Raw genomic sequence first — 26445 nt, 5'->3', positions numbered from 1 at the left:
TTGTCTGGGAGCCAATGTACCACAGAATTGTTACAGACAGAAGGAGGCTATTTGGGTCCATCATGCCAAGATTTGCTATAGGTCAGATAGCACAGGGCCAGTTAGTTTTATTTGGTCAGTGAATTACTTCAAATTTGCTAAGGATAAAAAGTGGGAAGTGAGGAGGACAGCACTGCAAGTCACGTCTGGAGGGAACAGACATTAGTGAACAGCAGCAGATAAGCTTATGCAGGAATGAAGACAAAGTCAGACATTATTATGGAGGCAGGCAATAAATGGTCTTAGCTGATGATGCAGAAATGTGGTCAGAACTTCACTTTGTGATTGAATACAAGACTGACATTATGAATGGTCTAGTTCAGCATCAGTTGGTTGCCGGGGGGAAAAAAATTCAGTAGCTAAGGAACAAAGTCTGTAGTGGAAACTAAAATCAATGACTCCAATGTTTAGCTTTTGGAAACTCCTGTTCATCCTGTACAGGATGTCAGAAAAGTAGCCTAACAATAAAAACACATCATTTTCTTTACAATCACATGATTTTCCATTTATTTAAGGTCGTGGATGCATAAACTGTTGGCCTCAGGAATGATAATGAATGACATGACAGCTCACAGTTATATGTATATCTGCAAATTAATAGGGCAGGTCCTCAGATATTAACATACTTCTAATCAACTTAAAAATAACAAAAAGTAAAAAGATCTTCCAATTTACCTTTTGGCTTTAAAGCGTTTAAAGTTCCAAATAAAATGTGTACTTTTTGAGAAGGCAAAGATACTTTTGTAAAACAGTACAACGTTTGTTGACCAATATCACATTTATTTCTTGTATATGTATCTTATGAGAACTTTTGTGGTAGTGACAAAACAACACAAGGAGGGCTCTTAAACAGTTTGCCAATAGTAATGCACAGAGTAAATTCCAGTCTGTTAATATTCTTTCCATTTATCCCTGAGGCAAAGGTTTACATAGAAGGATGGTTCCAACATCGCCAAAGCCCTCTGCACTTTGCCTAAGTGTCTTTTTTTCAAAAAAAAAATGGGCAATGGTTATAGGCAAGGTATAGAAGTAGCATATAATTGCACCTGATCACTTCATCATCAAACTTGCACAAGATAATTCCTCAAGCAATAGTCAATAACCTGGTTGACAACCCAGCTGTAGTATGCCTATGATCATCCTGGATGAGATATTAGCACTGATCAAGCATTGAAATTCTGGTGCTCAATGATGAAAAATATACTAGGAAAGCACAATGAATTGCTCAGTTGGTTGTTTAATATTGCCCGAGTATGGCAACTGACATTTAATGAAAATGTTCAAATGTTTATGTAAACAGTTTATGTAGGTCTAACAAAATGTATACTGAAATACTGCTTTTACCATTAGCTGTCAAGTAAAACGTCATTTTCTTTACACAATAAAAATGATCATATAATTACCAGCATGTGCTGAGTACACCTTCAACGTATTCACTATATCGCAAATTACAATACCACTGTACAAACTCCATTTTCACAGCTATATGTTCATTATGAGAAATACCTCCAAAAGTATTATAAAAGATTTTTAAAACAAATTATTCTACATAAATTAACATAACACAAAGATTACATCACACACAAGGTTTACTATCATGAAAGTATTTTTATTATCCTTTTTTAAGACCTTCATGAAGTGCAGGTCTATCTTATGAAAAGGATAAACTGTGTGTTCCACTATTCCCCATTGTGTAGCGTATTTACCTCATGATAAATACTTGTTGAAACACAGAACATGTTATAGAACGCAAACTAAAAAATATCGCACAAATGCTACAATAAAGTGCAAACATATTATACAATAATGCAGACGTAATGCAGAAAAATTGTCCATATTATCAAAAACGCAGTAATTGATTTATGGACTATCTTAACTGAATAACTGTTCAGCATTTTACAAGTAGGAAATCAGTAAGCTTCAGTAACCCAGAATTCAAATTTGAAAATTAAAAGTAATTCAGTTATCATAAAAACGTAGCTCCCTTGTTAAACACATTCTATGCAGCATAAACCTGCCATTAAATCTTCTGTGTTGCATGTCTTAAAGTTTCCCAAACTTTAAGTGAATGTGTTATATACTGGTTTGCTTAGCATTAGTTCTGTTGACTAAATCAGTCATCAGAACAGAAAAAAGTTGCATAAACTAGATTTTAGTTACATATGGGTTTGAATAAAACACCTCTTGACCTAACTAAATAGTTACTATTTGCTACAAAATATTTCAAAATTAAATTTTACATTAATTGATGTAGCAAATTATCATTGCATCAGGATGTTTATGAAATAAAAGTAAACTAATTAGCTAAAGCACAACAGGCATTAAAGTTCATGGCAGACAAGAAGTCAAATCTTATCTTGAAAAATATATCACAGAAGTACATCATAATTCCATATAAACTGCTGCCATTGGGGAAGGGTAGGAAATAAAACACTCCAACAATTATAAAAACAAAGAAATATTGTCTAACATGAACATTAGTGAGAACTGTTAAACCTACTCCTATAAAATTGTCAAGTCATCATTAAGGCTGATTTGGCCACCACATGACCAGTTTAAAAAGTTGTCCTTTGTACAGCTGGAAAAAAAAATCCATCGGTCATGCAGATAATCAGAATCTTGCATGAGTTTATAATTGTTTACCACTGATTGTTTAAAAAAAATGTAATGGGTTAGCAACTGTAGCAAACACTTTCATAAATACGGATAGTATAGCTCTTTGCAAATAGTAAATGTTTTTATTTAAGGATACTGGTTTAGGAGGTATCAGTTGTCTGTTAGGCTATTTACATAAAATACTATGTTGCTTTGATTTCAAATTACCCTTCAACTGAATTTTCTTCCAAATGAAATTGGAAAACCACCCAATTTTACGCAGAATTACATCTAAAAAATAAATCACAAGATGTACACCGAGAAAAGTCACAGGTGCTGATTTACTTTCTGTAAGCACACACCTTTCTGGCGTGCGTTCTTGCCAGTGTATATTCAATGTTGTTGGATTACTTGTTGAGATATTCATGTTTTGTAAGCGCTAAGTCAGGTTTTACTGTTGTCAGATTCCAACACAACAATTCATTTCTTTAATTCAAACAATTATCATTATATTGTAAGTGGTCAAATCTCACCTGAGATTGCACAGTTTGCCATTTTACTGCTCAATGGTTCATTTAGTCTAACAATATTGGACGAAACATGAAAATAAATTTAGTTTAAAAATTTCATGGAAAAAAGGCTAGATCTCAGAAGGCAACAGCAGGTCATTATATTGTAAGATGACTGCCTATGACTGACACTTACATTTTGTGAAATTTATAAGGCTCTATTTCAAGGTAACAAAGTTAAGCACTCTTCAGAAGGCCCCAATTCAGTTAATTCTTAAACTTTCATATTTGTACATTAACCCTGACTCTGTTTACTGCAAAATGGTTTAAAATGAGCCCATTTCTTGGAAATATCTACCTTCCATTCTACTTAGATTAATAACTGTACTGCCAATCCTCTCCACAGATGCTGCCAGACCTGCTGAATTTACCCAGCACTTTCTTTTTATTTCAGGTTTCCAGCATCTGGAATATTTTGCTTTTATTATGCCATTAAAGATTACCCTGCTGATTGGAATGAGATAATCTTATTCTTTAATAACTATTCTAAATTTGGATATTAATTCCCTTTCCAGGAATCAGAAATAAATCAGTCCGACTGATAATAGAACACTCAAATGTGAAAGTATGGATTTATCAAAAAACAAAGCAAAATTATTGGCACCACTGACAAAAAGGTACAAAACATGTTGAGTAGGTTGGGGTTCTATGGCTGTCCCGCATATTTTGCAAAAACAGGTTTTGTCAATTTTCATCCTGAAGGATGCAAAATTATAGTAATTAAATACTTAATCTGGACAAGTAAAGTTACTGAGTAATACCTGAAGTACTGTAATATTGCTATGAGCTGACAGTAGACAAACAACAGCTGATTCCAAATTTATGCCTCAACACTGTCGAGGGAAACAATCTCTTAATATCCTAACTGCAAGTAACCAATAGTAATTACTGAAGACACAGACATGCAGCCATGATTAGTTTTAAAGTACAGACTCTGACACAATAAGACACAATATATCTATTCCTGTGGAGACGAAATGAGCACGGACAGTTTTAAACAAATTACAAGTAAATATACAACATGTTAAATAAAATGTCTTGCCTGTTTCTATATTGACATACATTTGAGGCTGCTTAGAACTGGCAAAGCAACTTTTGCATTCCCTGTTGTGCTAACAAGTAAAATTTACAGGGAACGTAAGAGATACATCCCTTTTACAGCTGATTTTCACCTCTCAGTAACAATAAGAACTTGGCTTTTAACTACTCCTTTGCCTTACCTCTGTGGTTTCCATGACTAGACCAGAGTTTCCTACTGTTTTGTCCCTTTGTTCATTTTATGAACTTAGTGCAATGTTTCCTGCTGCCGAACGCTTGTAGCTAATTTAGCAGTAACTGGTGACAATATCAGAGGTAAAAACCTGAACCATTTACACAAATGAAAAGGCAGCATCAGGTTTCTCTTCTCGCTTTCATTTTCTTCTTTTCTGTTTTGGCACAATCTAAAGTGAAGCCATTATCTATAATAAATCCAAAAGAAGTAAATGAAATTAAATACTGTTCACATGATCATTTTTCATCTACCTGCAGATAGTTTATGAGTCCTAGTTTTGGGGACAGCGTGTTAAAGCCCAATGAAGATCCCCCACTCAATTTTTGAAATTGGTCTGAAGGACAAAAATTGTTGCAAGTGGTATTATGAATTTATTTTTAATACACAATCTAAATTGTGATTGGAAAGATCAGAGGAATAAAAACTGAATCAGTACAAAATTCATTCACTTACAAACCTTATCTGTCTAGCCCCATGACCTGCTCTGATCTCAAAACATCGCTATAAGCAGGGAGACAAGAAAAAAAATCAATAAGGTACGTTTGTCAACGGACTGGTTGGACCGAAGGATTGTTTCCGTACAGTTTGACTCTATGACACCTACTGATCTAAATAATGGTCTCTCATCTAAATGAAAGAATATAGATTCTCACAGATAGCTTGGCAGAAGGCCAAAAATTGAGGGGTCATGCAGAAAGTTTCCAACAGGCAGTGGACAATTAAACTTGGTCCCAGGCTTTCCTTACTTAAAAGTTGCTTTCTCAGAAGTAAGACTGATCCATAAAGCATATGGCACTTTACCCTTTATTATGGTGGTTTTTTTGTTAATAATATGATGAAAGCACTGTGTCATGACTTACTGGGATAGTGACTTAGAAATCAAGGCCTACAATTGCCAGAATTGTCACAATTGTGAAAACCTAACAAAATCACCAAACTGCCCAAATCTACTTAACTGATCCAGGTTAAAAGGTATGTACACTAGTATTTTTATCCCATTTACAAGTATCTAATTATTACAAATGAATTGCTTTTAACTAATGGCAAAAAAGAAACATTAATTGCTAACTTAGAATTCTAACTTAAACGCTACTCATTTTTAAAAATTCCTACACTCATACAAACTGAAACACAAAGAGATGGGATGACATTAATTAAGCTGATGGGGAAGGAAAAATGACACAGCAGCATAATTCTCGCATCAGTCTGGATGTCAATGCGATTCCTTTTTTTTTGGTTCCTCTCAACTCCTTTTGATTTTTTGCTGATGACATGACATTCAGGATATACTATTTCTTGGTCTTTCATTTACTGGTTGAGGATTCCTCCTTTCATTGCTACTGTAGGTAGTTTCCACCCACAAATCCTGGGGATTGCAGAGACAGCAGGTCACAGAGGAAAAGGTGAGAAAGAATAGCTAGCTGTGAGTGATTTCTTTTACTTTTCTATATACAGAGAGAGAGAGGAATAATTTCTTCATAGGCTGAATGTTGCTGCTGTATTGTTCACACACAAAGCTTTAGTCAACAGCCCACAAACCAATTTGAAAGTTGTTACTATGCTAAGTTTTGAGATTGCTTGGCTTGCCGAGCTGGTTTGTTATTCTGCAGACATTTTGATACCATGTTTGGTAACATCCTCAGTGCAGCTTCTGATGAAGCATCGGTGGCTTTTCTGCCTGATTTTTAAACTCTGGGGTCTATTGCAATGGATGGCCTCACTTCCAGGTTTCCACTGTAGTGCGAACACTATTTAAAGAGGCAACAACACACTGCAGCAACACGGAACTATGCCAAGAAGAGAAGGAATACCTCTTCCAAGTGTTCAAGGATAATGAATATCCAAAGAACTGGGTCAGGAGATGCCTACATGAACAGCATCAGAAAGATTCTACACATCCCGACATACTCATCACACTACCCTACATCAGGAACATGTCAGAACTCACCACAAGATTTCTATAACCGCTGGGTATCAGGGTGGCACACAGCCCCACATCAACCCTACGACAAGTGCTCACCCAAACTAAAGACCCACTCCCCGCCATGGACAGGACCAATGTCATCTACAAGATCCCCTGCAGAGACTGTGAGAAACACTACATCGGACAAACAGGAAGGAAACTAACAACAAGAGAACATGAACACCAACTGGCTACAAAAAGACACGACCAATACTCACTCATCTCAGTCCACATGGACAAGGAGAACCACGACATTGACTGGGACAACACCAAGATCCTGGGACAGGCTAGGCAGAGACAAGCACGAGAATTCCTAGAAGCGTGGCAATCCATGAAGCATGCTATTAATAAACACATTGAACTCAACTCCATGTACATTCCACTACGGACAAAACCCGGAAGTGAGGCAATCCATCACAATGGACCTCAGAGCTTTAAAAACCAGGTGGGAAAACACACCGAAGCTTCATCAGAGGCTGCACTGAGGACGCTACCAAGAAACGTCTGCAGAACAACAAAGCAGCTTGGCGAGCGAACCAACCTCAAAAACCACAACCCCAGCTACAGATCTACTCCAAAACCTTATGCTAAGTTTTTCCAAACACACAACAACCAATGCTACTTTGTCTGGAATTCTTCTACACTGCTAAAATACAGCAATACTGTATACACAACTCACAACGTGTTCCAGTAGTTTGCCTTTAAAACTGCAAACACCATTTTTCAATTTTCTTGGTTTAAAGTAGTATTTTTTCCCAATTTTTAGTCCACAGTCTAAATCAAAAGCGTTCTTTACAGCTGATTAAGAATTAAATTTGCAGTAAATGAAAATGGTTAAAATAGCCACCAAAACCGGAAAAATATAAGAATTGAAAACAGGAAATCCTAAGCACATTTAAACGGCTCTACTGAAACACACTAAAGCAGAATAGTTTTACAAGTTTTTCAAGACTGTAGCTTAATCTTTAACAAGTTTGTTAATCTTAATTTTTTTTGGTAATCTGTGTTCTCAGCAATAATCAGTGCTGCACAATTACTTTACAGCTCCTCTCACTGGGGAAAAAAAAATCTAAAATAATACTGTCACTTCAGTATTTCACGTTAAGAGCTCTAAGATTAAAAGATTAAGGCTTAGGAATTTCCTTGCTCCAGAGGCTGGCCTGGGAGACCACCCTTGACTTAATAGCAACAGTTACATCTTCATTGCAATCAGAGTTGAGTTTTCAGTCAGAAAAAGACCAAACGTCTTGGCATTAAACACCAGCGGCCAACCTATGAGTAATGCATGAACCTTTAAAATAACACTCATAAACAGGTCTTCATACCTGAAGCACCATGAGCTACTGAATGAATTTGTTCCATGCAGCTGAATCTGACATTTTTCACTGCTAAAGTGCAAGTTGCATTGAGTTTTCTGCTACAAGTCCCAGCAAGTTTTCTCAACGGATCTCACCAAATTCACCTCGTTAACTAATTACGTTGCCCCACGGTATCCCTCTTGTCCAATGCTAGCACCATCTTATGCACCATTCTCAGAAAAACTCACTACTCAGCAGATATCCTGGAATTCCACCTGCGGCCTGACCGCCTTCAAAAGGGGTAACCGGGCAAGCATTGCCAGTCCAGAACCGCCCTGCACCGAATGTCAGACGGGAGAAATTGGAATTCCACACTGACGGCAGGATACTGGACGTCCTTCTGAATAGATCAGGCAGGACTTCAACTTCCTCCAGGACTAGCAAAGGTAGCTGCAAGGCCAGACCATGCCAGCCTGGTCCAAGGTTACCCTCCTAGATCAGTACAGCCTCTGCAATCTGGAGGAACGTACAGCATGGAGTGAAGGTCAGCAATCTTTTCCATTCTGCCAGCGTAAGTGCCATCTTCTCTCCATATCCTCATGCTAATTATCTCTGCCAGTATACCCACTTCCTACCAAGGATTCAAGCTTTACCACTCCCTCCTTCCTTGCCATAACCCACGCAAACCCTTTGCATGTCCTCTGTATTGCCTACTCATTTTGGTCATCTTCCCACCTTCACCAAAAGAACATAAGAACTAGGAGCAGGAGTAGGTCGTCTGGCCCTTCGAGCCTGCTCTGCCATTCAACAAGATCATGGCTGATCTTTTCGTGGACTCCGATCCACTTACCCGGCTCTCACCGTACCCCTTAATTCTTTTATTGTTCAAAAAAATATATACCTTAGCTTTAAAAATGTTTACTGAAGCAGCGTCAACTACTTCACTGGGCAAGGAATTCCATAGATTAAGAACCCTCTGGGTGAAGTTCTTTCTCAATTCAGTCCTAAATCTGCTCCCTCTAATCTTGAGGCTATACCCTCATGTCCTAGCTTCACCTGCCAGTGGAAACATCTTCTCTACTTCTATCTTATCTATTCCCTTCATAATTTTATGTTTCTATAAGATTCCCCCTTCAATCTTCTGAATTCCAATGAATATAATCCCAATCTACTCAGTCTCTCCTCATAAGCCAACCCCCTTGACTCTGGAATCAACCTAGGGAACCTCCTCTGCACCCCCTCCAGTGCCAGGACATCCTTTCTCAAGTAAGGAGACCAAAACTGCACACAGTACTCCAGGTGTGGACTCACCAGCACCTTCTATAGCTGCAACATAACCTCTCTGCTTTTAAAATCAATCCCTTTAGCAATGAAGGACAAAATTCCATTTGCCTCCTAATTACCTGTTGTACCTGCAGACCAACCTTCTGTGATTCTTGCACAAGACGACCCAGGTCCCTCTGCATAGCAGCATGCTGCAACTTTTTACCATTCAAGTAATAATCCTTTTTACTATTACTCCTACCAAAATGTATGACTTCACATTTATTTACATTGTATTCCATCTGCCAGACCTTTGCCCACTCACTCAATGTATCTATGTTCCTCTGCAAAGCTTCACAGTCCTTGGCACATTTTGCTCTGCCACTTATCTGTGTCATCTGCAAACTTTGACACTCTACATGTGGTCCCCAACTCCAAATTATCTATATAAATTGTAAATAAGTGACAGCTGTGCCATCTACTTTCATCTCTTTTAATATCTGGCTATCACATTACAGGAGGATAACAGCCTCCAGTAGAACAGAATCTCAAGATGGGTTTTGGAATGCCCAACATGAAGTTCCTTATCCTGGCCTTGACTGCTTCAAATGGCTGAATGACTGTGTCCAAAGGCTTGGACTGTTATTGCAGTCTGCTCTTGACTAACTGTGCTGGGGCCTTCCAGGCAAACGTTATACACCTTGACTTGAACTACAGGATCCTGAAGCATTTGAGGGCAATATAGCAGTCTATGTGCACTCTAAAACATTGACAACCATTGATGGAAGCATCAGTAGGATATCCTTACGATTCCTCCCAAATTTTTGCCTCACCAGACAGCATTCAAGTATGATATACTGACTGAAGTCTTAAGAGTTGCCTGGCCCCAGCACCATTTGACGTTAGCATCTTGTCTCACTGACTATGCTTTTCCATAATTGTCACTAAAACATATATAGATGACCGAAAGTGGTATCAGCACAACGCAAAATGGTAGATTTTCACATTCACAGTGCACTCTAGACTGTTAGAACTGGAACATGTAACCAACTCACCACGCCAATATAGCAGCGCGGGAACACTGGCCTAGCCTAGCACTAGTAGAACTGTTTTCTTGATGACCTTTCAGCCTGCCATCTTTCCATTTGGCCCTTATTTAGTCATTAATGTTCTCAATTTAATCCCATAGTCCATGGCTCTGCAAATTGCCATGGTCTTTTCGGCCTTATACTTGCTCCATGTAGTGACAGTAACATGTGAAAGTCCCTCTTACCAGAGCTCCCCATCTCCCCCTATGTTCTGTAATATGCCATTCTTCCACCTTGAATTGCCCCCTTTCATTACCATTATTCTCCTGGCAACACAGTCTGCTGATTTGACGTAACCCATCGACTTGAGTTTCCTATTTTCCTTTGGACTTGCCCCTGACTAGAATTGAGCAAATCACCAGGGTTGACCACTGCCCACTCCCCACACTAACTTGGTAGAACACCTCTGACTGACCACGACACAGCTCTGGATTGATGTCTCAATAGTATCACAGTTGATGCACCTGGAATCTGCAGACTGGTTCCACTTGACCTGGAGGCCTGTGGCCGAACCCGAGACTGCAAAGACACAACTCCCTGGACTCTGGTAGAGGCAAGCACCTGCATGACAGCAGCCTACCCCTGACAGGAATCAATGGGCATCTTGACTGACAGCAGCAGCATTCCTTGACTGACTGTAGTCCCCCTTGACTCGTCTAAGGACTGCTCCTCTTTGATTCTTAGACAGTACCACTCGGTTGAAACATGTGTAGTTTGCCACCTAGGTTGCTGGCATGTGCCATAATTGTAACATAAACATACAGTGTCACACAGTGACACGTCCACCTGCTCAGCAGTTCAGTGAGCTCAAATGTGACATGCTGTCTGCCTGTCCGTCTGCACTAAAAAGCAACGGAAGCTACAGAGGCTGGCAGCCTCCGAATAAACATGTACTGAGCGAATGCTAAGAAATGACTCTAACAGCCATAAGACGCATCCATTGTAGCTATATGAAATGTGTGTCCCAGCACACAAAGCAACCTGGCAGAAGCCTGCAAGGCATGGTGTCTATAAACTCCAAAGCTGAAGTCCTGAAGAATTGATATGTTGTGGAAGTTGGATCACGCGCAGGCAGGGGTGATGTGTTGATGCTCATGGTCTGTCAGTGCCAACATGTGTGAATGAAAGGATGGAGGATGGTGTTCATGAAGAATGCAGGGAGACTCTCATGAAGACAGAGTCGGATGATGACTGGGATAAGCAACTGGTGAGCTGAAGCCTCTAGAGGTGCCTGGTCTGACTTTCTTCTAGGGAATTTGTGCAGTCTAGTTTCTCAGGGAAAAGGAAGGAAGTTGTAAGTGATGTATAAGTGATGAGTTTGGCTAAAAATGAGATGCAAGTAGTAAAGAATTTGCTGCCCGATAGTGAGATTCTGAAGTTGCCATTTAATGCTTGAGGGAAAAATCAGGACATATTTTCTTGACATCGAGATTCTATTTTTTAATTCTTACTCTTTCTCCCAAATTTCTTACCATTGTCAGCATCACACCAGGGAGGGAAATGTTCACTCATCTCTTTGCTGGCACTTGATAGTCAAAGAGAGGAGGGGAGCATTTCTAAATTGGGACAGAAAGCAAAGAAATACTTCGAACTGTTTCAATAGTCTAATAGCTGTCTTGACTCTCATTATCTATTGTATCAGTGATAATGGGAACTGCAGATGCTGGAGAATCCAGGATAATAAAATGTGAGGCTGGATGAACACAGCAGGCCCAGCAGCATCTCAGGAGCACAAAGGCTGACGTTTTGGACCTAGACCCTCCGAAACGTCAGCTTTTATGCTCCTGAGATGCTGCTGGGCCTGCTGTGTTCATCCACCCTCACATTTTATTACCTCATTATCTATTGTTGGTTGAAAACCCAGACAACATCAGATTGTTGATAACAAGGTGTGGAGCTGGATGAACACAGAAGGCAAAGCAGCATCTTATGAGCAGGAAAGCTGACGTTTCGGGCCTAGACCCTTCATCAGAAATGGGGGAGGGGAAGAGGGTTCTGAAATAAATAGGGAGAGGGGGGAGGTGGATCAAAGATGGATAGAGAAGATAGGTGGAGAGGAGACAAACAAGTTAAAGAAGCAGGGATGGAGCCAGTAAAGGTGAGTGTAGGTGGGGAGGTAGGGAAGAGATAAGTCAGTCTAGGGAGGATGGACAGATCAAGGGGGTGGGATGAGGTCAGTAGATAGGAAATGGAGGAGCGGCTTGAGGTGGGAGGAGGGGATAGGTGAGAGGAAGAACAGGTTAGGGAGGCGGGGGGGAGCTGGGCTGGTTTTGGGATGCGGTAGGGGGAGGGGAGATTTTGAAGCTTGTGAAAACCACAATGATACCTTTGGGCTGCAGGATTCCCAAGCGGAATATGAGTTGCTGTTCCTGCAACCTTCGGGTGTCATCATTGTGGCACTGCAGGAGGCCCAGGATGGACATGTCATCTGAGGAAAGGGAGGGGGAGTTGAAATGATTCGCGACTGGGAGGTGCAGTTATTTATTGCAAACCGAGCATAGGTGTTCTGTTTTGTTGTAGCTACAAACCAAATTAATGAACAGTCTGGCTGCCATATCTCTATCAATTTCAGAACATTAAGTGATTTCAAATTCCTTGAGCGGTTTCAATTTTGAAACTTTAAAAAGTCAGAATGATTGACACTTTTAATGCCTTGTGGTAGTGAGGAGTTTTCTTTAAACTAATAACCAGTGAAAAGTTGTGAATTAATCACGTTTTTAAAAGGTTAATTTGCATTCATCCAACTATCACTAGTGTTCATTGTTAGGGAAATTATACAGTGGGTTAATGGACATGGATGTCCCATAGTGTGGCCTGGGGAACATGAGAGGATATGGGGAATGGAAAGCGAAGCATACCAGGGCCTGGGGGTGTTTAGGAGGCTGTACCTTGGTAGTGGAACATGTGCAGCACCTTTGACTTGCCCTTCTACATGGAAGAATATTTTGATTGAGGTTCAAGACACCTCTGAGGGGCCATGAATCATGACCCTTTAAAGGGCTGAACCAGAGCTTTTAAAATTGGAAAGATGTAGTGCATGTTTATTTCCACAAAGGCCACCCAAATTGGGAGTGCAGGACGAGGGCTTACCTAAGTCCGTGCATTTGAAAAACTTGTCAAAAAATTAGAAAGGCCAGGACAAAGGTTAATAATCCTGGAATCACTGCCATTTTTAAAGGGGTCCCAAGTCAAACTGACTCAGTAAAAATCTGGTCCTACATGTTTTCCCCAATACCTCCTTGTGGCTCAATTTATAATTTTCTTTATCAATGTTGCTAAGAAGAGGCTAAGAACTGCAGTTTTACTGCATTGAAGGTGTTTAGAAGCACATAGTGTTGTTAATTTGATTATCTAATATATGCTTCCTTTTAAATTGTTAAAATTGTACTACGCCTATCACAAAGATAATCGAAAATTTAAAACTGATGGTGGGAAAAATTACGGGATAAAGGATTCAGTTACAGGTAAAGAGGACATACTTATTTTCACCATCACCAGTATTAGCTAGATTAGCTCGTGTGGTCATTTGTTAACATGCACTGTAATCCATGAAGTAACAATTCTATGAGCTGTTCTGATCGTTGAAAATCTGTGTCTATATGTCCATTGTTGCCCCTTGTCGATAATTGTCATTATCATAATTTAGTCAGTTTTATTTGTCTCTTCTACGCAGAGTCATAGCATTTTACAACATATAAAGAGGACCTTTGGTTCATTGTTAATTTCTGGTCTACAGTTTCTGATCTTAAAACTTTCCTGAACCCCAAGACCCCAACTTCTCTTATTGCATTGTTGCTCTGGATGTGAATCTTTCTTCTCTGAATTTTAACTTCAGCTTTTAAATTTGATCCTCTTCAAGCTCCAGTTCAATGATCTTACTCAAACCCCACCTTCTCAAAATCGTCAGCTCTTTCCATTGCCTATTTTACTGCTTGGGTAACACTGTCTGAGAAAGGGAGTTTGAGAGTTAGCAAATGAAGCTTCCAGAATACCTGAAAAATATCACAATATCATTATGTGATAAACTATAAGCTAATTAAATGATAGTAATAACATTATTCATTGTTATTCTGGTTCTTACAAGTTAGATAGACACAGGTTGTTCAGTGCGCTGTTTTTGAATTAAAAATTGTAATAATCTAATTTGCATCACACCTGACCTGAGAAAGTGAATTTGATTCTCTACCATTTAAACTTGCCTTTCCCTTGAACCAGATTGTATAGCAAAATTATCAAATCATTTTGAAGCAAGCAAGAATTTAATCGACCAATATCAGTCTGATTTCAAGTCATCTAGTTCAAGGACAGTTTAAAAGCACCCTTGGGACGTGAAAACCCAATGACCCGTGATGTCAAGTAAAAACATACATCATTAATAGAGCATTATTAATATTAATATTAATAGAGCATAATCATCATTAATGGGTAAGTCACCCTCACCCATTCTCACCAAGACCTGCCTGAAGGTGCTGTCAGAATCAGAAATAGTTAACATTTTGGCCAAACTGTCTGTGGTGACAGAATCAATATAAACTGGCAGTTTCTCCCAATTAATCAGCTGTAATTCAAAGATCAATTTCTGTCGATCTTCTGGTTTCTTGCTTCAAGTGCATGCTGCTTTAACTGTAACAGGGGAAGAAAGTACACAGACACTGGTTTCTTTTTGATAATCTTACACTGTAGGGACCGAGGGTTTGCTGTCAGCCCCTGTCCGACCAGATCCCTTGAAGGAACTAAAATCTTATTTATGGACCTGGAAGTTCAACAGTGTTATGTCTGTTTTCGAGTCATGAAATAGCTCCCAAAGCATCTAAAATGACAGGATAGGTATGTTGAAAATCAGCTGATGTGCACGGTCAGCCCTGTTGTATCAGGCTACTCTGTCAGCATTTAGAATGCATGCCAACCAATTTAGAACAATAAATGGACTATTCAAATTACCCTTAAATGCATTTTAGGCGTTTTTCTTTACTGATAATGTATTCTAGAACCTCGGTCACCCTCGACAAAATCATACAGTGTCTGAGTGACATGAGTTATGACAGGATTTGTGGCAGAATTGGATGCAAACTCCAGACAGGCCAATTTTAAAGCCAGGAGCATCATGCTCCTCCTTTCATGCTTTTGACTAGCAATACATTGAGTTTCTCAAGAGGTAGCAGCATGCCAAAAGCCTTGTTAACAGACAAGTGTGCTTCATCAATATCCAGTATCTTATTTTACCAAACAAGCTAGGTATCAAGAAAACTTGACATGGAAACTTGAGTGAGCACTTTGTGGATTCAGCTCGTGAATAACTTCAAACAACCTCTGTCAGACTGGGCTTCAGAGCAAACTCCATAAGCACCAACTACAAGCATCCCTTGTCCATGAACAATGACATTAAAAATTGCCACCTTTTAAGAACTATTATGCTACATCTCTAGTCCACTTACAGGATGCTTCTGTATGTCAGGCTGCATGGGCAACTATCATTGTAATGGTGCATCAAGACCATACACCCAGCTCACGCACTCATCTCCAGTCTGTTTGCTTGCTCCCTTAGCACTCAATCACGCCGAGTCTTCCTGGATGCTAATGGCATTCCAGCATTGCATTACCTTGCTTTTGAGCACCTCAGCTAGAGATACAAAGACTATATTACATGCTGTGCTGTTTAGCACTCAAAGCTTGTCATCAGTAGAAGCAACGAACATGCGTGAGGCCACCTTTCTCAAGATGCCAATACGCAAACAGGGGTACTTGACATGTGAATTAATGACTGCACATCAACCAGCCCTGAATGATAATGCGTTCCCTTGAAAAGGTGACACAGAACGAACCATTCCCTCAGAGATGCTTGTGGAACTCACAAGGTTGTGTGCAGGCAGAGCTCTAGCACAATCCCTGAATATTGTGTTAATATCTTAGTGCTGTAATCATTAAAGTGCAACAGCTAAACTCTCTACAGTCAAAGAGTTAGTAGCTTCTGACAGATGAGCAATGCAGGGCCATTGCAATTTATTCAATCCTTACGATGTCTGTGGAGATGTTCATCTCTCTCATGGGTATGAATTCACCGTATTTGACAGCAACAGTGCAGTCAATTTTTAGAAGTGCAAGCAAATATGTCGTTACAAAACTGCAAGATTATTTACATGTTTATTTACTAAGTGTCACCCATGCCACCTATACGCTCTCAGTAACGTAAGAACAAGGAGCAGGAGTAGGCCAATCAGCCCCTTGGGCCTGCTCTGCCATTGTAAGAGCACCATTGAATAAACTGTAACATCAAATCCACATTCCCATTTATCACGGATAACCTTATACTGCCTTGCTCAACAAAAGTCTATCTACATTTGCCTTAAAAATATTCAAGGACTCTGCTTCCATCACCTTTTCAGTATAAGAGTTCCAAAGACTCGTGATCTTCATAGCAGGGGAGAAAAGATGCATAATCTCCATTTTAAATGAGTGATCCTGATTTTTAAACAGTGAGCCCTAGGTCTAATTCTCCCAAAACAGGAAACATTCTTTGTAGATTCACCCTGTCAAGATCCCTCAGGGTCTTGTGTGTTTCAGTCAAGTCACAAACTTCTCTGTCACATGATTCCAGGTACTGTGTGCCATAGAGATCAAATATATAAATAATGGAGTGAACTGTGGACTATTATGTGAGAAAATTCACTGTGAGCCATAGCTAACAGGACATTATGAATCTTACTCAACAAGAACACTTTTACTCAAAATGGGAAAATTCAGCACCATCAGTAGATGGCCTGCTCTAGATCCCTGTCAATATTGCTTTATTATGGTCTCCAACAGGTTCAAGTGATAGAACATAGAACATAGAACAGTACAGCACAGAACAGGCCCTTCAGCCCACAATGTTGTGCCGACCATTGATCCTCATGTATGCACCCTCAAATTTCTGTGACCATATACATGTCCAGCAGTCTCTTAAATGACCCCAATGACCTTGCTTCCACAACTGCTGCTGGCAACGCATTCCATGCTCTCACAACTCTCTGCGTAAAGAACCTGCCTCTGACATCCCCTCTATACTTTACACCAACCAGCTTAAAACTATGACCCCTCGTGCTAGCCATTTCTGCCTTGGGAAATAGTCTATGTTGGGAAGTTTTTCATTGGAGTACAGGAGGCTGAGGGGTGACCTTATAGAGCTTTAAAAAATCATGAAGGGTAGATCTTCCCAGGTGATTTCCACTCTGGCATATTTTTTCTTTTTCTTCCTCCTTATACCTAAATTCTCCTGCATATAAGTGGCATTGGCATAGTGAGCAATATCGGACTTATTCCCTATGAATGTGAAAGTACATTGAATACACATTGTGTAAAGGCAGTGGCACTGGCTGATGTGATACCAATATGTGGCACTGCTGCAAAAGAATGGAGCCGTTTTACCAAACTCTCTGAGGCAAGAAATTTCTCATTTCAATCCTAAATGATTAACCCCTTATCTTGAGACTGTATCCAATGTGTACTAGATTCCTGAGCCAGCAGAAATAATCTCTCAGTATCTATGCTGTCAAGCCCTTTCAGAACCTTGTAAGTTTCAAAGAGATCCTAGAAGAAAGGCTGTTGACACAGCTTACTTTTACTGGATGGTGTATTGCCCCCTGTATTCCACGGATCAGAAAAAGCAATTTCTGTTAAACGCTGTTCTATTCCAATTTCCGATCTTTCTGTTACCATTCCCTTTGAATCCTCATCCTTCAGAATCTTCTTTTCAGAATCATCTTTGAGCTTCCATGTAAAAAGAAAACAACATGATACATTCTCCATCAACAACTTGTGCAGTAAGAGGTGCCAAGGCACTTCACAGGACTGTTATCCAGCAAAATGTCACATAAAAGCAATATATTAAGACAGTTATTATTCAAACAGGCATGCTTCAGTGAGTACCTGAAATGGAAAGGATGAGGGGAAAAATGCCAGAAATTAGGAACTAAACAACTAAAAGCAACCCTGCCAAAGTTGAGGTGGTGAAAACTGTATTGTAAAAGAGCAAAAAATTGTAGCGGAGACAGATCTTTGTTCAGAGGGGTACAGTATGATGTATTATATGGTTTGCAGGAAGCAGAGTTAGGGAGAGGCAAGTCAATGCTGAGATTTGAACAGAAGAATGATTTTTTTATATTGATGGACTTGTGGGACTGGAAGCCAATGCAGCTGAGCAAATACTAAGCTGATGATTGAGTGTAACTTGGTGAGAGTTAGACTACGGGCAGAAGCATTTTGGATGGATTGAAGTGCATGGAAAGCGGAAGGTTAAAAGGCTGGCCGTAGGACCTGATGAACTGAGGCTGGATGGAAATAGTAGCAAAGAAAATATGGGGTTTGAGGCTCAACTCAGGGTCAATTTCTTTTTCTTTATTCTTTCAGAAGATTTGGGAATCACTGACTAGACCACTGAAGATCAAATTTTACCCTTGAACTGAGTGGCTTACTAAGTCGTCTTAGACAAGTAAAGAGTCACATGTCGGGCAGGCTAGCTAAGGATGTCAGATTTCCTTCCCTAAAGGGCATCATGAACTAGATGGGCTTTTACAACGATTGATGATTATTTCTTGACTACTATTACCAAACATAGCTTTACAATCTAGACTTTTTAAATATAAATTTCACCTGCTGCCATGGTGGTACTTGAACCAACATTCTCAAAGTATTAACCAGGTTGCTGGACTAGACCAGTGATGTTACAACTATGCTGCCGTCCAGCCCTAGAGTACATCAGAATTGTTTGCAATTTGATTAATCTTTTAGGCAATGACTAGGAACAGGGATAGAATAGGTGACTCAGGAAGGTCTTTTGTAGTGGAGAGTTTAACAGAAGCTTCAGGCTTTCCAATATCTTAGTAAAGGTGATTTCTTCTCATCCAATACTGGATATCAATCCGGCAGAACAACAAGCGAAAAACAGCGTCTTTAACAGATTGTGAAAACTCTGCCGACAAACAGCAAATTACACTAGAACAGTCAGGGTGGATCTATTTTTAGGTTCTTCGGCCATGATGTGAAAGATTCCCAATCATAAAAGTTTACCATACCTTATTTATTTCAGAACCCGTTAAAATAAAATGGACTTCAGAAGAGTTAGTAATAATTGGATGGATTTTTCCAATTTCAGTTTGTGATTTAGTGCTGGGTTTTTCCAATGTTACCTAGAATTAAAAAGTCAACATCATTTTTGTAGTTTTTTACATTTTATGTCATCCATTAAAGATAACTACAGATACTCTTTAATACTTTTCAATCATGCATTAAAACATTTAATCAAATACAGGAATTAGGAGCAGCACCAGGATACTCGGCCCCTCGAGCATGCTCTGCTATTCAACAAGATTGTGCCTTATCTATTCATGTTTCAAAATCCATTTTACCGTCTACAACCCTCCCTCCTCCAAAAACTTTCCATTCCCTTGCCTAAAAAGAATCTATCCATGTCTGCCTGAAAAACATTCACGAACCTTCTTCCACCACCTTCTGAGGCAGAAAGGTCCAAAGTCTCAAAAACCTCAGAGAGAGAGAGAAAAATAATCATCTCAGTCTTAATAGGTCAGCTCCTAATCTTAAAACAGTGAACAGCAAATCTTCTTTACAGTTCCATCTTGTTAAAACTATTCAGGATCACATGCACATCTATCGGTTCACCCCTCACTCTTCTACACTCCACTGCAAATAGCCCAACCTGTCCAACCTTTCCCCATATAATAACTCACTTATTCCAGGCATCAATATAGTAAAATTGAACTGAACTCCCTCCAAGGCATCTACATCATCGTTAAATAAGGAGGACAAAACTGCACAATATTTGAGATATGGTTTCACCAATATCCTGTATAATTAAAACATAAAATCCTTACTTTAACTTTCAACTTCTCTTGTCATAAAGGATAGCATCCCATTTGCATTCTTGATTAACTGCTGTATCTACATACTAATTTTTTGTGACTTGTACCAGAACACCAAATTCCTCAGCACATTGAATTTCTGAAGTTGTTCTCTTAGTGACACTTTGCTATTTACATTCTTCCTGCTGAAATGAACAAACACATATTTTCCTGTCAGATTTTCAGCCACTCACTTAATCTATCTGTATCCATCTGTAAATTATATACATTTTCTTCACAACATACTTTCCTACCTATCTTTGAGCTATTAGCGAACTTAGATACTTGTACTTGCTCCTCTCATCTCAGTAACTGATGCAAACTGTAAGAAGCAGAGTCTTCATTACAGATCCCCTTGGGGCTCCACTCTATTTTCTGTTAGGCAGTAAAACTTCTATCCATGCTAATATGATACCCCCTGCACCTTTTAGTTTCTGCAATGACTTTTGCTGTGGCATCTTACGACTTCTGGAAATCCAAGTACCGTATGTCTACTGGCTCCCCTTTATTAACAACACATCACTTATCATAGAATCCCTATAAGTGTGGAAACAGGCCCTTCAGCCCAACAAGTCCACACGAACCCTTGGAGCATCCCAATCACTTAATCTACACACCCCTGAACACTACGGGCAATTTAGCACAGACAATTCACCTAGTCTGCATATCTTTGGACTGTGGGAGGAAACCGGAGCACCTGGAGGAAACCCACGCAGACAAGGGTAGAATGTGCAAACTCCTCTTCAAAGAAGTCTTATAATTTGGTCAAACGGTTCCTCTGATGAAACCATGGTGACTTTTGCTGATTACTTTGAGTTCTTCTAAGTCTGCAACAATAATATTCTTAATGATTGATCCCAATACCTTCCCTACAACAGACACCAAGTTAACAGATCTAACGTTTCCTGCTTTCTGGTGCTGTCCCTTATTCAATGTAGGGGTTACATTTGTTAGTTTTTAGTCAGTTGAAATAATTCCTGAATATCGAATTTTGGAAAATTGACATCAGTCTAATACAAAAGTCACCTCTTAAAACCATAGGGAGACGTCTATCAGGATCTAAAAGTGTCAGTATCAGTTTGATTAGTACCACTTCCCTAGTGATTGCAATTGTGCTTAAGTTCCTCTCTTTCTTCCACCTCCTGTTTTACACCCATTCCTGGAAAGTGTCCTTTCTACAGTTTTCGTCTACAGTGAAGGCAAAGCAATAGATTTGTTCATGTACCCAATATTTCCTTATTATCCATTAATAACTCTCCATTCTCATTTCTGAGAGGCTCAGCAGTCACAGAATCCCGACCATGTGGAAACAGGCCATTCAGCCCAAAGCGTCCTCACTGACCCTCTGAACAGCATCCCATTCAGATCCATCCCTCTACCCTATCCCTGTACCCTGCATTTCCCATGGCTAAACCACTTGCTTGCACATCTCTGAACATGAAGGGCAATTTAACATGGCCAATCTACCTAGCATTATGTCATTTACACTTTCCTTTTTAAATACTCACAGAAGATCTTGCTATCCTCTTATGTTTCGAGCTAGCTCCTCTTATACCAATAATTTCTTCTTCCTGATTGACCTTATAGTCATTCTTTGACTGTCTGTATTCATCTGATCTGCCACTAACTTCTGTTATATGCTTTGTCCTTAAGTTTGATGCTTGCCCTAACTTCTTTCGCAAACTACAAATGGTGGGTCTTCCATTTAGAGTTTTTTTAATAATGTGAAAATACTTGAGCCAAAGAGACAGCACATGATAGCAGGGATACAACAAATCCGGTGACCCAAGAAATGGGGTTTAATGCATGATATAAATATTTGATAGACTGTGATAGCGGCCACCTTGGATTGGAGCAGCTCTTTTAATTATAAGTATTTAGATGTATTATTTGCTTGCAATAACGTCTTACTGGTAAATATATCTTTAAAGTTTAGTCACTATAGATCAATTAAGATTCCATCAGTTTTTACCCATTTGAAAACTAACAGCTATGTAGTTTATTCTTATAATTTAATCTACGTGACACGGTACCAATTAAAAGGACCTTAACATGGTTGCAAAAGAAATTATTTATATAGCTGGTTTTGCAAATCATTCTATTAGTTCCCCACTGTCAAACAGAAGATACTGACTCAGATTAAAAGGGGGAAAATTACAACACCGGTCAGCACTTTCCCTTAATTGAGTTTGTTGCAAGTTTGTCCAGAAGTGTTAAAACAGATAAAAACTCCACTCCTGTGCATCCTCCCCCTCCTTCCCTTCATGGTGCCTTGAAAAAGTTTGCTCTGTTAAATATGCTAAATAAGTGCCATTCTTCGTAATTAACATAATACAGAACAAGATGGTTCTCAAATTCTCAAAATACTGTTTCATTCCCGAGTTATTTCAAGGTGGATCAATTTAAAGCTATAATTCTTTTAGGGTTTTATGAACTATATTTACCTCTTCACTTCCAACAGAATCCTCTGTTTGCTTGACCTTCTTCTTTTTCTTCTTTCGTTTTGACTTCCCAACGCCAGCAGGGTTAACCTGAGATTTTTCTTCCTCCCCATTGGACACCTAGATAAAAAACAAAACGGCAACACAATGAGTTGCAGAATTTCCTTTTTAAATCACTGCTCTCTGAGCCGCATTAGAGATAATGAAACTGGATCGTCAGTGAATTATGGGCACTCTGGGGTGTCTTAAACATGGCAAGTGGGATCCAAATCCACAATCTCTGACTTTTGGCAGATTCAATGTTCGCCGGTGTAGGAAGAGGGATTTAGAACAGGGCATGATTCCAAATGTTTGAATCCTGAACTCAGCTTGGCCATTTGTAATCAGTGTTCAGCTTAACCAGACTCCAATTCTGCATGAAGAGCCTAATACTGCAGTGCACATCTCACGAATATTTATTGGCATTAAATGCTCTTGAAAGTCAGATAGGATTTGTAGAATGGTCGAGCTCGCAAGATATTGAAATAACTATCCCTTTGTTTAAAAAAAACTGACAGCTCTGTACAATTTTAACAACTGCCTGTTGACACACCCCTAAATGCTAGCATAATTATATTTAAAATGCTTGGTTGCTTTCCAAAACAGTGGTTTTTGGAAGTTCTTAGTTTGGTTGATAGCTCCAAGAGGCTATAAACTGATCTGAGGCTACGAATACAAACATTTATTTTTACAAGGGATGTACTTGAGAGGATTTAGATATATTAAGCAGCTTTTTACAGAATTCTTACAGTGCAGATAGAGGCCATTCAGCCAATTGAGTGTGCACTGACCCTTTGAAGAATATCCCACTAGGTACCCCACCCTACCCCTGTAACCCTACATTAACCATGGTTAACCCAACCAACCTACACATCCCCAGACACTATGGGGCAATTTAGCATTGCCTGTGGGAGGAAACTGGAGCACCTGGCAAAAACTCAAGCAGTTACGTGGAGAGTGTACAAACTCCACAAGGACAGTTGTCCATGGATGGAAGTAAACTTGGTCTCCGGCACTCAGAGGCAGCTGAGCTAACCACTGAACTGTCGTGCTACTCATGAGTGGGAGCTTCTTTTATACAGTAAACTCTATAACAAGTACTTAGGATTTTATTTTATTTCACCTCAGCCTGGCACTTGATTTAAATCTATAGTTGTCCTGAGTAAATTGGTCTGGAGGGCATGAGAGCAAAGGAGCCTTGAACATGTGAGTTGGAATAAGTTGACTCTAAGTTGCCAGAGGACTTGAAGAGGCCATGGTGATGGTTAGGGGGTCACAAGGCGGCAGTATATTGACAGGGGTACAAGGGACATGAAGGTGGGTAGGTGGCTTGGTTTCGATGAACTGGCATGTATGGAAAGGAGGAATGAATGAGGACTTTTTGAAAAGGGGGCGAAGACTACAGAGTATGATGTTTACAAAATTAACTCAGTCAAAGCTGCAGAGAACCAAGGCAGACATTTTGAACAGCCTCCTTTAATACCTGGGAGTAGCGAACCTGTCTCCATCCAACATTTATTCCCTCTCTCCTGCTATGTGAAATTTCCACCAGGCAAGGCACTTTCAGTGGTGTCAGGTCTGGCAAGCTAAAGAATTTCACAACTCAAGCTACATATCTCAGGAAGAAAAGTCCATACTTACAGAATCTCACAATACAGTATTTGGATCCTTGTTTCATTTTAAAAGGTGAAGTGACAGGAACTAGGCTGGCATTTCAGCACAGCCCTGAGGGAGAATTGCACTGCTAGAGGTGCCACCTTTCAGACAAAATGTTAAAACATGGCCCTGTCTGCACTTCCAGGTAGTTGCAAAAGACGCCATGGGTCTAGGCCTGAAACATCAGCTTTTGTTCTCCTGAGATGCTGCTGGGCCTGCTGTGTTCATCCAGCCTCACATTTTATTATCATGGCAATATTTTGGATGAGAGTAAAGGTTGTCTGGCTTTGTCCTGACCAAAGTCTATGCCTTAACCCACATTTTAAAAAAAAAAATGGAGGGCTGTATTCTGAGTGGGCTGCATGGCTGGAGATGGAAATACTGGAAGTCCAGGATTCTCAGGTGTTCTGAAATCTTCAATCCATAGTTTTGATTTAATTTATAGACTTGGTATCCAGTCATACCAGGGACACTCTGGAACAGGTCAAAAGTGCAATTAAGTGGTGGGGGGTTGGTATTATGACCTGAAATCAGGAGACAGGAGTGTCGCATGGGTCTGACAGTATAAGTTGCAGCTTGGGGGCCAGAGGCAATCACTTCATTTCTCTCCATACCTATCCTTGCCTTCCTTTAGGTGATGCATTTCCCAGAGGTTCAAGAATTTCTGGCAGCCAAAACTGAACCTACAAGCATACTTAAATCAAAGATTTTCAGCTTCATTAGAATGTTTAATTAGCCAACCTGCCCTAGTTGGATTTGAGATTTTTGACAGTTAACACTTCACCCGACCTACCCATCCTTGCAACGTAATGTTCAACTCACATTGCCTTGTCATTCATCTTGCGTGTGTTTTTGGAATCTTGCTGTGCATAAATTGCTGCCATATTCCACAATATTTCAATAGGAATGACACTTCAGAGATATCTGGTTGGTTTTGGAGAGCTATTGGGAGTTCTGTACTGATGTTTTCACTGCACATTTCAAAAATCACACCTTCACAACAGCCAATATTAAATTTGGTTTTAAAAATAAACTTATTCACAATGCTTAAAGGAAATGACACAAGTGAAATAGTTTTGAAACACCAATTCGTATTTTTCTGTGCATACTTCAGACACATGCTGTTCACTGCTTTATGTGCAGTATTCACAACTGTTGCAGCATTAATAGACAGCTGGAACACAAATAGGGTACTTCATCACTTTAATTTTAGGACATTACGGAGTTCTAAATGATTTCACTGGAGTGATGATTTGTTAGTCCTTTTTTCATTATTACCTTTAGTTTCTCTTTTCCTAGTTCCTGGGCTGTTAAAGTTTCCTCCCCTGTCCAGTTGCCCCATTCTTCTGTAGGTGGGCTCCAATCAGAGTTAAGGTCAATGGCAAAGGGATCTTCTGTAAAGCAAAGGACGATTGTATTAATATAGTCATTATAATTTTTCCTATAAATTGGGCACCCTCCATAAGTAACAAATTCAGGCAGCAACTGCTCCACCAATGTTAAAATTAAGCACTCAGTTTTATATTACTTCCAAAGGTCTGAGGCATTTCCTGTTTGCTGTTTGACCAAGTCAGAACGGCCAAGGTCAGCTATGCCTCCATGACCAAAGCTTTATTCTGACTTGTTACAGTATCTTTTATTCTCAGTAAGTGTTCAATGTTTCAGTGTTTAGATTTGTTCAGCTTGTTCCGTGAACTGCGTCCTCACAATCATTAACCTATCAATGAAGGAGTAGCACTGTGAACAAGCCTGCCAAATCTAGATTTACATTCAGTGACTTTACCAAAGTAAAAGTCATATACTGATAGCAACACATGCGTCGTACAAAATGAAGCATCAGCTGGACTTTTCTAACTGCACTTCATTATAATATTAGTTCCCTCATGTTATTCTCTTTTCAATGTCAATTTTATAGTTTGCTTTGATTGTGTAAGAAAAGGGTCCATACAACTAGTTATTTCAGACAAGTCAGACAGCATTGTGGACAGTGTAGATGAAAGCATAAAATTGCAAAGGGATATTGACAGTTTTAAGTGAATGGGGAAAACTGTAACAGTTGGAAATGAATGTAAGTGTGAGGTTATCCAGTTTGGACTGATTAGGGTACTTTCCAAATAAAATGAAGGTAAATACAGTGCATTTGCAAAAGGACTTGGGAGTTCAGGTGCACTGATCTTTAAAGTGTCAGACAGGCAACTGTGATTTTGGTTACTTCAGAAAAAGGCCAAGACGGATCAATCCATTTCTGACTGAAGATAGTGGCAAATACTTCAGCTTTGTCGTTTGGATTTATAAGCTGACCTCCCCAGTCATTGAGGATAGAAGTAT

General features: G+C 39.6%; 1 protein-coding gene across 2 annotated transcripts in view; it reads right to left on the bottom strand.

Annotated features, from left to right (window-relative positions):
- Positions 1–1256: 1256 nt before the first annotated feature.
- Positions 1257–26445, bottom strand: part of LOC125452929 (protein LYRIC-like) — an 87748-nt gene continuing 62559 nt past the window's right edge. Inside the window, exons 8-12 of one of the 2 annotated variants that reach the window (XM_059645649.1) lie at positions 25396–25508; positions 22426–22542; positions 19139–19252; positions 17684–17834; positions 1257–4663 (exon numbers count right to left, since the gene is read on the bottom strand). In XM_059645649.1, coding sequence (XP_059501632.1) covers positions 4596–4663; positions 17684–17834; positions 19139–19252; positions 22426–22542; positions 25396–25508 — 563 coding nt within the window. In that variant the 3' untranslated portion in view covers positions 1257–4595. Of the gene's footprint in view, positions 4664–17683; positions 17835–19138; positions 19253–22425; positions 22543–25395; positions 25512–26445 lie in introns of both variants that reach the window. The other variant, XM_059645648.1, reaches the window with a different exon arrangement.

This window comes from Stegostoma tigrinum, chromosome 4 (genome assembly GCF_030684315.1).
Source record: "Stegostoma tigrinum isolate sSteTig4 chromosome 4, sSteTig4.hap1, whole genome shotgun sequence".
Classification (NCBI taxonomy): Eukaryota; Metazoa; Chordata; class Chondrichthyes; order Orectolobiformes; family Stegostomatidae; genus Stegostoma; species Stegostoma tigrinum.
The sequence above is the reverse complement of the archived record's forward strand: the minus strand, read 5'-3'. Positions and strand labels throughout refer to the sequence as shown.